Below are 11,579 nucleotides of genomic sequence, written 5' to 3'. Positions count from 1 at the left end.
GCTTAGGACTAAGGACCACGCCCTGGTCCTGGGCCGTGCACGAGGTCTGGCACCCAGCCCCCCCAAGCCACGGAAGCGCCTTACTAATCAGTTCGCAGAGCTGGGCCAGAGCCTGCCTGACTCCAAGACTCGAGGGCAAGGGCCAGTCCCTGGTGGGGAGCAGAGAGCGGGTGCCACCCCAGGGAGGGGGTAGTTGCCTGGGGCCACACAAGGGCTCTGAGAGGCAGGGGCTAGTGAGACCTGGGCAGTCAGGTCGGATTGCCCTTCCCAGGCTGCAGAGGCTCAAGGAAGTTTCCGGGCAGGACCCACTCCAAGGCCCCAGGCAGCGGAGGGACTGGCCTCTCGAGTCCAGAACTGGCTCTGCGGGGTGAGGCCGGGCGGTGTCTGGCCTAGGGCCCAGCAGCCGCCCCACCTCCCACAGCAGCCAATCCGGGCCCAGGGCCAGGCACTCCTGAGCTGCCCTCCCTCGGGCACCTGGGCGGCAGGAAGGAGGCTCAGACCACTATGTACAAACGTGGCTGTATTGGGGAGGGGAGGGGATAGGGAGGGGAGAGGGGAGACGGGGGAGGGATGGGTCAGTCTTCCTTCAGGCTCCCGAACACTGCGGCTGGCACGCTCTGCTGCTCCAGCCGAACCTCTGTGGGGAAGGCGGGAGCCAGTCACCCTCCTGGCGGTCGCCTGTCCCCGGAGGCCCGCCCTGGCCCTGCCCCGTCCCCATCCCTGCCAGGCCCTCACCGTTGGGCTCCAGGTCCATCTCGTCCTCGTCCTCGTCCTCGCCCAGTTGGATCTCCTCAGGGTTGACCTGCTGTGCCAGCTCCGCCAGCTCCTCCCGGGAGGCGTCACTCCTGGGGACAGGCCAAGCTGCCTCAGTTCCCCACCCTGGGCCCCCTCGGGACCTGTCCCAGTCCTGTCCCATCCCAGGATCCGCCCTCACCTCACGAACAGGATCTTGCTCTGGGCACGTGGGGGCTGGTCACGCTCCGCCTCAGCCGCCAGCTGCTCTGCCCGCTGTTCCAGCAGCTTCATGTCGTCCATGCCGCTCTGCCCGGGGGCCAGGTCAGACACTAGGGGGCGGGAGCAGGGGGTCAGCACCACAGGGGCCCCTCCCACACATCAGATGCCACACTGTCCCAGTCCCCCAGGTGATGGCCCAGCCCTCAAGGAGGTGCCCCTCAGGACCTGAGGCTCCAGACCCAGAAAGCCCAGGTCAGGCCGGGCTGAGATGCCCTGGATCAGGGACCCAGCCAGCCGGGGTGGCTCACCGGTGCCTGTGGCACTGCCCGAGACCTTGAGCATCTGCGAGGCCATGAAGTTGACCTGCGTGTTGTACGTGGCCTGCACGCTGCGCCGGATGCGCAGCATCTCCTTGATGGTGTCCTCGTTGCCGTGCCGGACCTCGAAGTCCTTCCACGTCTGCCAGAACGCGCCGGTCGTCTGTGTGGGGGGCAGGACAGGGCAGGGGTGGGTGTGTGGGCCCGTGAGGTGGCTGACTCCGCCGCACCCCCAACCCTGATGCCTGTCCCTCCCCAGCCCCCAGCCCTACCCGGGGGTCACAGATCTGGGAGCAGAAGCTGTAGATGGCCCTGGCACGGTCGATCTCCCCGAGCTTGCACTCCATGTCTGCAAACCGCAGGCACATCTCACGCGCGTGCTCGTCCGACAGCACCTGGACACCGGGGTTGGGGAGGCCGGGAGTGAGGCCAGGGTAAGTCAGGGCTCCCAACACACCATGGCCATCTCTGTGCTTCCAGAAGGCTCCTCCCCAGCCCCTCCCACCTGCCTGGGCCCCTTCCATCTGCTCAGGGACCTCTGGCCCCGGCCCGGACTCCCGCAGTGGGTACCTCAATGGCCTTCTGGTAGATGCCTCGAGTGTGCGTGACCCCATAGATCTCGGCCGCCCGCTTGATGTAGATGTTGAACATGTCATACTGCTGGGCGGGCTCCACGGCCCTGGTGGCACGCTCGTACACGGCCATGGCATGCCGGGCCAGGCCCCACTCCTCCTCCAGCTGTGCGTATAGCAGGTATAAGGCTGGGCAGGGCAGAGGGGAGAGGAAAGCACAGTCAGCTAGGATCAGTCAGAAACCCAGCCTGCCTGCCCCCCCATGCCGTCTGCCCGCCTCACTCTTGGCATATTTTGGGGGACAGCCATCCAGAGCCTGTTCAAACAGGTCCCGCGCCCGCTCCAGCTTGCGGCCCCCATAGCGGGCAATGAATTTGGTCAGGTAGGTGCTCCAGATGTCGGACACGTTGGGCCACTTGAACAGCGAGATGCCGCGCTCGTACGCCTGTTACCAGAGGGACAGTCATACCTAAGAGTCTGTAGACAGAGACCACCAGGCACCCGGGATGTCCTTGGGTGACGTCCGTAGGGAGCCCGCTGGGGTCTCCCTCGGGGCCCTTCCCTGTCCCTAATGGCAGTTGTTGGGGTCTGTCCTCTGCACTGTCTTCCTCTGCGAGAACCCCAAGAACAGGGGTGCAATGGGACCTGCTAAGCAGTCTGACCCCATAGGAGGTGACATGATGGGGATGGGTGAAGGTAGGTGGCTCCCCAGTTCCGCTGATACTGGCTGCCCATCCCCAGGGAGAAGGCCACACCCCCAGGCAGAGGGGCAGGCAGCAGCACGCATGTGCATGTACGACCTTCCCATTTGTGTATCTGTATAATGCCCACACGATCCACAGAAACACACACAAACACGGTTGACTACTCCGGCCGCGGGACAGGGCCTTGCCACGGAGACACGCAACACAGCCCATGGACCCCACAAGCCATCTCCTGAGCAGCGGGGCAGGGACAGCCCGCACACGCTGGCACCAACAGCCTCCCCACGAATCACGGGTACACACGGAAGCAGAACTCCGTGCCTGCTGTGGAATGAACTGTGCCCCGCCACAACATTCGTATGCTGAAATCTTAACCCCCAGTACCTCAGAAGGTAGATTCGTTTGAAGATGAGATCATTAAGTTAAACTGAGGTCGTTAGGGGCCGCCTAATCCATTATGACTGATGTCCTTTTAAGAAGAGGAAATTTCGGCCAGGTGTGGTGGCTCAAGCCTGTAATCCCAGCACTTTGAGAGGCCGAGACGGGCGGATCACGAGGTCAGGAGATCGAGACCATCCTGGCTAACACGGTGAAACCCCGTCTCTACCAAAAAAAAAAAAAAATACAAAAAACTAGCTGGGCGGTGAGGTGGCGGGCGCCTGTAGTCCCAGCTACTCGGGAGGCTGAGGCAGGAGAATGGTGTGAACCCGGGATATGCCCAGGATACAGAGCTTGCAGTGAGCTGAGATCTGGCCACTGCACTCCAGCCCGGGCGACAGAGCGAGACTCCGTCTCAAAAAAAAAAAAAAAAAAAAAAAAAAAAAAGGAGGAAATTTCGAAGTGACACACACAAAGAGAAGGCCACACAAAGACACAGGGAGAAGGTGGCTGTCTATAAGCTAAGGAGAGAGGCCTCGGGAGGGACCAGCCCTGCCCACGCCTCCATCCTGGACTTCCAGCCTCCAGGACAGGGAGAAGCTGAATCTCTGGTGTTTAAATCACCCAGTCTGTCTACTGTGTCACAAGGGCCCCAGTGGACTTGTAAGGTGCCGAGGCTCCCTGGGGCAGGGGACACCACCGTCAGGGGCCTCCGGGTCTGCCCCAGCCCCTCACCTTGAAGCTCTCCTCAAAGTACTTGTGCTCCTCCAGGAACATGGCATAGTTGATGACGATCTGGGGTGTCGCGATGCGCAGGTCCAGGATGCGGTCATACACGGCTTTGGTGGACTATGGGGGCGGGGATGGGGACAGGTCAGAGCTGGTTCTGGAGCTGAAGCCGGGGCCCCGTCCCTCCCCAGCCACAGGCGGCTCACCTGGAAGGTGCCGAGGCTCTCCTCCAGGTCGGCGAGCATGGACCAGACCTTCAGCGACTTGTACACGCGGTTCTGCACGGGCTCGGAGCCATCAAAGTACTCGGCCCGGCGGGCAGGCAGCGCCGTGGCCTTCTGCAGGGGCAGCCAGCGGCCGGGGAGGTGCTCAGGGGCTGTCCCAGGCCCCGGCCGTATAACCTGCAGCCCCCACCCCACAACCTGGGCCTGCTCTTACTCGCAGCAGCCGCAACGCCTCATCGTAGTTCTCGTGTCGGAGCTCCAACTCCCCGCACTGACACCACACGCTTGCCAGGTCATCCACCTGCTTGAAGTTCACCTTGGTGGCCTTCTCCAGGATGACACGGGCCTGCAAGGGCAGGCAGAGGCCAGGCTGAGACCCTGCCCGCCTGGACAGCCCCCATCATCAAGGGTCAGAAAGGCGACCATGCTCACAAACGTACAGGCACACACATACATGCATACACACAGGCACACACATGCGTGCAGACATGCATGCACCCAAACACGCACACATGCACACATCCATGCACACACGTGCGCACACAGGCACACACATGCGTGCAGACATGCATGCACCCAAACATGCACACATGCACGCATCCATGCACACACGTGCGCACACAGGCACACACATGCGTGCAGACATGCATGCACCCAAACATGCACACATGCACACGTCCATGCACACACGTGCGCACACAGGCACACACACATGCACACATCCATGCACACACGTGCGCACACAGGCACACATGCGTGCAGACATGCATGCACCCAAACATGCACACATGCACACATCCATGCACACACGTGCGCACACAGGCACACACATGCGTGCAGACATGCATGCACCCAAACATGCACACATGCACACATCCATGCACACACGTGCGCACACAGGCACACACATACACATGCACACATCCATGCACACACGTGCGCACACAGGCACACACATGCGTGCAGACATGCATGCACCCAAACATGCACACATGCACACATCCATGCACACACGTGCGCACACAGGCACACACATGCGTGCAGACATGCATGCACGCAAACATGCACACATGCACACGTCCATGCACACACGTGCGCACACAGGCACACACATGCGTGCAGACATGCATGCACCCAAACATGCACACATGCACACGTCCATGCACACACGTGCGCACACAGGCACACACATACACATGCACACATATACGAGCACACACATGCATGCACACATACATGAACACACAGGCACACACAGCAGGGTGCTCACATCGTCCAGCTGCCCGTTGTCCTCATAAAACTTGGCAAACGCCACCCACAGAGTGTGGGGCTTGCCTGTGGCCTTGAAGGGGTCCACCGTCTGCACGGCCTCTGTGTAGGTGTTGATGATCTGGAGACAGGAGACAGGAGGTCATATGGGACTCAGGACCCTGCAGATGGGTGTCGGGGCAGAGCTGTGGTTCTGGCGGGGGGGGGCCTGGAGGGTGCTGTGGCCCCGTCAGGAGAGGCCAGAAAGGAAGTGTGGCCCCTGCCAAGGGTCGGGACCAAAAGAGAGCTGTGGTCCCCCAAAGGGCAGGGTCAGGAGAGCTGTGGCCCTAATGGGCGGGGCCGGGAGAGAGCAGTGGCGCTCCAAGGGGTGGGGCTAGGAGGGAGCTGTGGCTCTGAGGGGCGGGGCTAGAGCAGGACAAGAACCCCAAGAACATGGGTGGAATGGGACCTACTAAGCACAGTCAGGCCCCTAGGAGGTGACATTATGGGTGAAGGTGGGTGGCTCCCCAGTTCTGCAGGAAACTGGCCCTCGGGGGAGGACCAGGGCAGGCTTCACGCACCTCCCGGGGGCGGCCCTGGTGCAGGGCGACACGCTTGTGCCACTCGTGCACGTGGTGTGGGTTTTGGCGCAGCAAGACGCTGTTGAGCAGCAGGGGCCGTCGGCTGATGAGCTGCTCAAAGCGGGCCAGGCGCAGCTCCAGGTCCACATCATCTGGGAGCCGCGAGGGGAGTTCGTGAGGGACCGAGACCCAGGATGCAGGGCCCTGAATGCCGCCGCCTCTGCTCCCTGCCCTCACTCCGCTCCAGCCCCCAGCCAAGTGCTCTGGGCCCTAGACACTCAGCTTGGGTGTCCACCTGAGCCCCACCCCCAGCCCCAGGTACTGCGGATACCCCCTCCTACCCCCACTGTTCCCCTAGCCCTCCTGCCTTGCCAGGCTCTGGCCAAGGCCTGAGATATGTCCCCATTCCTGGCTCTTCCAGGACCCCCACACCCCCTGCATTCACCCAGCCTCCTTCTCTGCTGGCCCCCAGCTGAGCCTCCTGGGGCTGCCCCACCTGAGATATGCCCCGCCCCCACCCACTGATGTCCACTCAGCTCTCTCCCCACCAGCCAGGGGCCCCAGAGGCTCACCCTCCTCCTCGCGCCCCAGCTCTGAGGCGGTCTCCATCTTTGCAGCGATCATGCTCTCCTCGAACTGGGCATAGCTGTCAAACACCTGTGTGAAGTCCCGCACGGTCATCACCGTCCGGATGGCCTCCTCGTACACATCCCGAGCCTGTGGGGACCCAGGGAAGGGGAGGTGAGAGGAAAGTGACGCAGGGGACAGGCAGCAGCACTCTTAGCACTAGCCCCAATCTGGAACCCCTGGGGCCTTCCGGGGGCCCATCCAGCACCTCTGGGCAGTGATCCCAGGACAGAGTTCTGAGTCAGTAGAGGCCCCTCACCCCCAACCTGCCCTGCACTGCCAGGGTGATCTTGGGAGCTTCAGGACCTCCTTAGTAAACCAGGTGACTGCTCTTTGTGCACAGTGACCTCAGGCTCAACTGAGACACGTGTGTGAAGCACTTGGCACCCAATAGGTGGCCAAAACCCCCCAGCGCCTATGGGTCCACTCTGCAGGGACCCTGGCCTCAGCTCATCCTCCGAGGGCTCAGACTTTGCTCCAAAGTGCCCCTCTCGCTTGCCTGACCCTCTTTCCCTGGCCTGCCTGTCCCCCACCTGGCTCACCCACCCCACCTCAGGCCCACTCTCTACCCAGCCCTGACGGGTCTCGCCCTGCTGCCTCCAGCAGCCTTGGCCTACACGTGCCCCTGGAAGGGGCGCTGGGAAGCACATAGCGTCCACACCCCACTGGCAGCTCCCCTAGTCAGCAGCACGGCCAGCCCATTTGGCTTTCGAGGCTCCCAACCTATCTTCCCCGGGTTCCTGTGCCTCCCTGCTCTCGGCTCCAGCCCCCTCTGTGCCCACCTGCCCCCAGACCGTCCCCTGAGCTTGCCACTCCACCGCCTACCAAGAGCCATAGTCACCTAACCCCCGAGGGAGTGGCCCTCACACCACGTACCTCCTCAGTGCTGTGCCTGCGTCACTGTGCGGATTGGTGACAGGCAGTAACTGTCACCCTGATTTTACAAATGAGGACACCCAGCCTTAGTGGGGCCAAGGCCACACAGCCAGGGGGTGTACCCTGAACGCAAGTGTGGCTGACTCCAAGTTTGGTGGGCTTGCGGGCAGGAGTGTCTCCCTCTCCTCACCACGATGGCAATTGTGTGCAGGGACGTGCATGTCTGTCACAAATGGCACTTTTTTTTTTTTTTTGAGATGGAATCTCGCTCTGCCACCCAGGCTGGAGTGCAGTGGCGTGATCTCGGCTCACTGCAACCTCCACCTCCCAAGTTCAAGCGATTCTCCTGCCTCAGCCTCCCGAGTAGCTGGGATTATAGGTGCCTGCCACCATATGTGACCAATTTTTGTATTTTTAGTAGAGATGGGGTTTCGCCATATTGGCCAGGCTGGTCTTGAAGCACTGACCTCAAGTGATCCTACTGCCTTGGCCTCCCCAAGTGCTGGGATGACAGGCGTGAGCCACCGCGCCCGGCCATAAGTGGCTCATGTTCTCTGCCTGTGCATGTGTCAACATGTATCCCCAAGTGTCGGAGGGAGACCCCGCCCCGATCCCAGAGCCCCGTGTGCCAGCGTGCACCTTCTCGAAGTGGCCGCTGCGGATGTAGTAGTCGGCGAGCGAACACCAGAGCTTGCCCAGCTGGTCGGTGAAGCGGGTGAGGCCCCCGCGGATGATGGCATCCACATTGAGGGACTGTACCTTGTCCGGGTTCTGGGAGATGAGGTCGCACAGCTCGTGCCACAGCTGCAGGGCATGGGGCAGCAGGGGGAGAGTCTCAGGCTCAGTCACTGAGGGGGGTGGCCCTCCCACCCACTCGGTTCCCGGCAGGCCCACCTGGTAGTTGGACTTGCCGGCCTTAGACACAAAACGCTCGTCGTTCACCACAGTGGCCAGGCGCTGTGCGGCCTCATCCAGCCGGTCACTTGACTTGAGGTACTCAATGTACTCCTCTGCACTCTCGGGACTCAGCTGGGGACCAACCCACCCCTCAGGCAGTCAGTGGGGCGGCAGGGCTATACCCACCTCCCGATTCAGTGGCCTTGGGGTGCCCCCTACCCATTTACAACTGTCTTGGGCAAAAGCAAGCCCTGTCAAACCAGCCTCAGTCCCACTGGTCCAGCCCGGTTCCCACTGGTCTAGCCTTGGCCCCGCTGGGTTAGGCTCAACCCCCTATGGGTCCTGCCTGGGCTCCACTGGTCCAGCCTCAGTCCTGACTAGACCAGCCACGGACCTTTTGGGTTAGCCTTGACCTGCAAGGGCACAGCCTCGACTGCAGTGGTCCAGTCTCAGCCCCAAAGGTCCAGCCTTGATCCTTTTGGGTTAGAATTGACCCCCAACCCACAATGGATCCAGCCTTGGCTCCACTGGTCCAGCCTCAGTCCTGACTGGTCTAGCCTTGGCCCCTTTGGGTCAGCCTTGATCCCATGGGTCCAGCCTTGACGACAGTGTCCAGCCTGGGCCCCATGGGTCTAGCCTCAGTCCTGACTGGTCCAGCTTAGAATCCAAATGTCACAGAACAGATGCTGTAAGTTTGAGCAAACCACGCCCCACTCCCGCCCAGCTGATGCTTCCACTCTCCGCCCTGCCTGCTTCTCCCCAGCTCCTCTTCCTGGCCCTCACCATGGCTGTGGTTTGACTCTAGTTCATGCCATCAGCTCACATGCATCCGTCTTCCTAGTTAGACTAAAAGCTCTGTGCAGGCAGAGAGTGTCTTAGCCACACTGTCTTCAGCACCCATCTCTATACCTAATGTGAAACCAGTGTGGGCAAACTATTTGGAAAATAAAGACATGATTCACAGACAGGACGTATGCATCTCCTGGTGCCTCTTCCCACACGGTCTGCTGGGTGGCATCCCACACGGAGCTAGTGTCATACTGAGGCAGTTTCTGGAAACTAACCTGGGGAACCAGCGTACCTGCTGGGCTCACCTTGAGGAAGCGCCGATAGCCTCGCACAGCTGTCTCCGGCAGCGGGTGTGAGCGCAGGAAGCGCAGATACAGGGGCCAAATTCGAGAGTGCTGCGTGATGGGCAGTGCCCGGAGGGCACGGTCGAAGGTGCGGCGGGTGTGTGTGACGCGCCCCTGGTCCATGAGGAACTGGCAGTAATCTAGCCACAGACGGGGCATCTGGGGGTGTGGGGAGAGGCGGCTGGGGCTAAGCCACTGACTCCATGGCCTAGCCACAGACACTCGATGTCCTGTGGCTGAGTCACACCTGGGGCCTCCACATAAATGCAGCAGGACCCAGAAACCCCCAGCTCCAGGACTGAGTCCAGCCCAACTTCCCATGCACAGAAGCAACAGGATTCCAAGTCCCCATCCCTAACATGCTGAGCCCAGCCCCTGTCCCTACCCGACTCACCACCATGGACTGAGCCCCACCTCCCGATTTATCCCCTCGCCTAGCCCCAAACCTTGTGCATGAACACAAAGGCCCTTTCATGACAGTTGTTGACATCTTCATAGGCGGGGTCGGTCACACAGCGATGCTTCACCTGTGCCCGACGTGCCTTCAGGTATCGGTACCAGAGTTTGTAGCTGGGGAACAGGAGGGGACAGATGCTGATCGGTCAGCTTTATGGACTCCCTCAGAACCATCTGCCCTGCCCCTGTTGGCAAATGTGGGTGTGGGAGGGGTGACATGTCTCAGCAATGACAGGGAGAGACTGGGACATCAGAGGAGGTGTGCTGACCCATCAAGGGATGTACAGGTCAGTGATGGAACACGAAGCAATCACCTGGGACCTACTTGGCAGTTTTGTTATAACTGGACCAAGTGGGGCGGGGGCTGGTGAGCAGGGCAGCTGAAGCCATTCTCACCTGCAAGGTAGCAGCTTGAGTGCCCGCTCATATAGCTGATTGAGCCTGGGCTTTGGGGCGCCCTGTTTGAACTCGATGTAGCGAAGCCAGCATTTGACAGAGAACTGGTTCCGCATGATTTCCTCCTCATAGGGGAGGTCCTCTTCCTCCTGCCAGGGCCAGGGAATGGGAAGAAGAGGGGCCTACCCTCAGAGCCTGTGTGCAGCACCACCCCACTACTGGGGCTCAGGTCCAAACTCTGGACTTTTACCCAAATCCCACCGCCCACCAAGGAAGTCAGGTCACCAGATGCCCAGACACCAAACCAGGCACCAAACCAGATGCCCAGACACCAAGACACTGGCCCAGAACTTTACCCCTCAGAATTCAACTACCCAAAATCAAGCCCAAATCATCAGACTTCTCAGTCATTAGGGCTCTGGGCCAGGCATGAGTCCATATCATCACTCGCTTTCTGCCCCAGATGGTCAGACTCCTTAGCTACCAAGGCCCTGGCCCAGATGCCAGGCCTCTGTCCTGGACACCAGACCCCACTTCTTCAAAACATGCCTCTTCCTAGACAGCAGGCCTTTGGCCCCTCAGGCTCCCACTGTCACCATCTGACCCATCTCCACTCCAGGCCCAGACGACCAGATCTTCACCCCAGCCACCAGGGCTCTCAGGTCCAGATTCCAAGCCACTGGCCCCACCCCCAGAACCCCACTAGCCAGCATCTAGCTCAACTCTGCCCCAGAAGTTAAAAGCTAGGCCTTTATCTCATAAGAGCAGTTATACACCAGAAGCCAAGCCTTTAACTCTGCACACCAAGAATCTGGTGAAGATGTCACGCCTCTACTCCAGAGAATAAGCATTTCATTGGCCACTGCCTGACAAGCTCCACATCACCAGGGTTCTTCTAGCCTGGCCATCACCCCCATAAACTGTCATGCCGCAGTCCAGGCCTAGAGACCGCTATACAGAAAACCAAGGCTTCATCCCAGAAACCGGAGCCCTGGCCTCGTAATCACGCCTTTACTTCAGACACCTGTCTTCACCTCTCAAGTTTCAGTTACGCGATCTCCTTGCTCTCCCATTCCCTGCACGCCCCCATTTCCGCCCCTGGCTCGGGAGGCTAGATGCTTTCCTTCGACAGTAGTTTTCTACTCAGACCCTAAGACACAACACCGTATTTTTTACTCCTGGCCAGTTAGGGTGGACATCACAATCCGGTCTCTGGCCCGTTAGGGTCCCCAACCCTTGGCCTGGCAATTTTGGTCTAAATCCCCTTGGCGACCCGGCCCCGATCCCCTGCGGCGTCCAGGTCCCAATACCCCAACGCAGGCCACCCCTGGCCCCTCTGTGGACTCACGAAGACAAGGTCCGGCCGCTCGGGCCGCGAGAGTCGCGCCATCACCACCATTTTTCTGGATGCCCAGGTACAGGCGAGAGTCGCGCTCTTATGACGTCTACCACTGACGGCCCGCCCCTCCGGGCCAGACCCGTTTTCT

The 11,579-nt window shown here is 60.6% G+C and overlaps 1 protein-coding gene across 1 annotated transcript; it reads right to left on the bottom strand.

The window, feature by feature from the left end:
• Positions 1–504: 504 nt before the first annotated feature.
• Positions 505–11,571, bottom strand: XAB2 (XPA binding protein 2). The gene is made up of 19 exons (XM_033199091.1): positions 11,441–11,571; positions 10,093–10,241; positions 9,687–9,810; positions 9,202–9,399; positions 8,105–8,239; positions 7,850–8,014; positions 6,280–6,424; positions 5,708–5,859; positions 5,149–5,268; positions 4,093–4,224; positions 3,861–3,992; positions 3,661–3,774; positions 2,126–2,288; positions 1,842–2,032; positions 1,544–1,666; positions 1,263–1,434; positions 935–1,064; positions 736–845; positions 505–637 (listed from the first exon to the last, which is right to left on the bottom strand). Exons 1-19 carry the CDS (start codon positions 11,489–11,491, stop codon positions 576–578), a joined length of 2,568 nt encoding a protein of 855 aa, XP_033054982.1. The 5' UTR covers positions 11,492–11,571; the 3' UTR covers positions 505–575.
• Positions 11,572–11,579: the final 8 nt, after the last annotated feature.

The sequence above is a fragment of the Trachypithecus francoisi genome, unplaced genomic scaffold (genome assembly GCF_009764315.1).
Source record: "Trachypithecus francoisi isolate TF-2019V2 unplaced genomic scaffold, Tfra_2.0 Lachesis_group5, whole genome shotgun sequence".
NCBI lineage: Eukaryota > Metazoa > Chordata > Mammalia > Primates > Cercopithecidae > Trachypithecus > Trachypithecus francoisi.
Note: the sequence above shows the minus strand (reverse complement) of the source record. Positions and strands in the feature narration are given on the sequence as shown.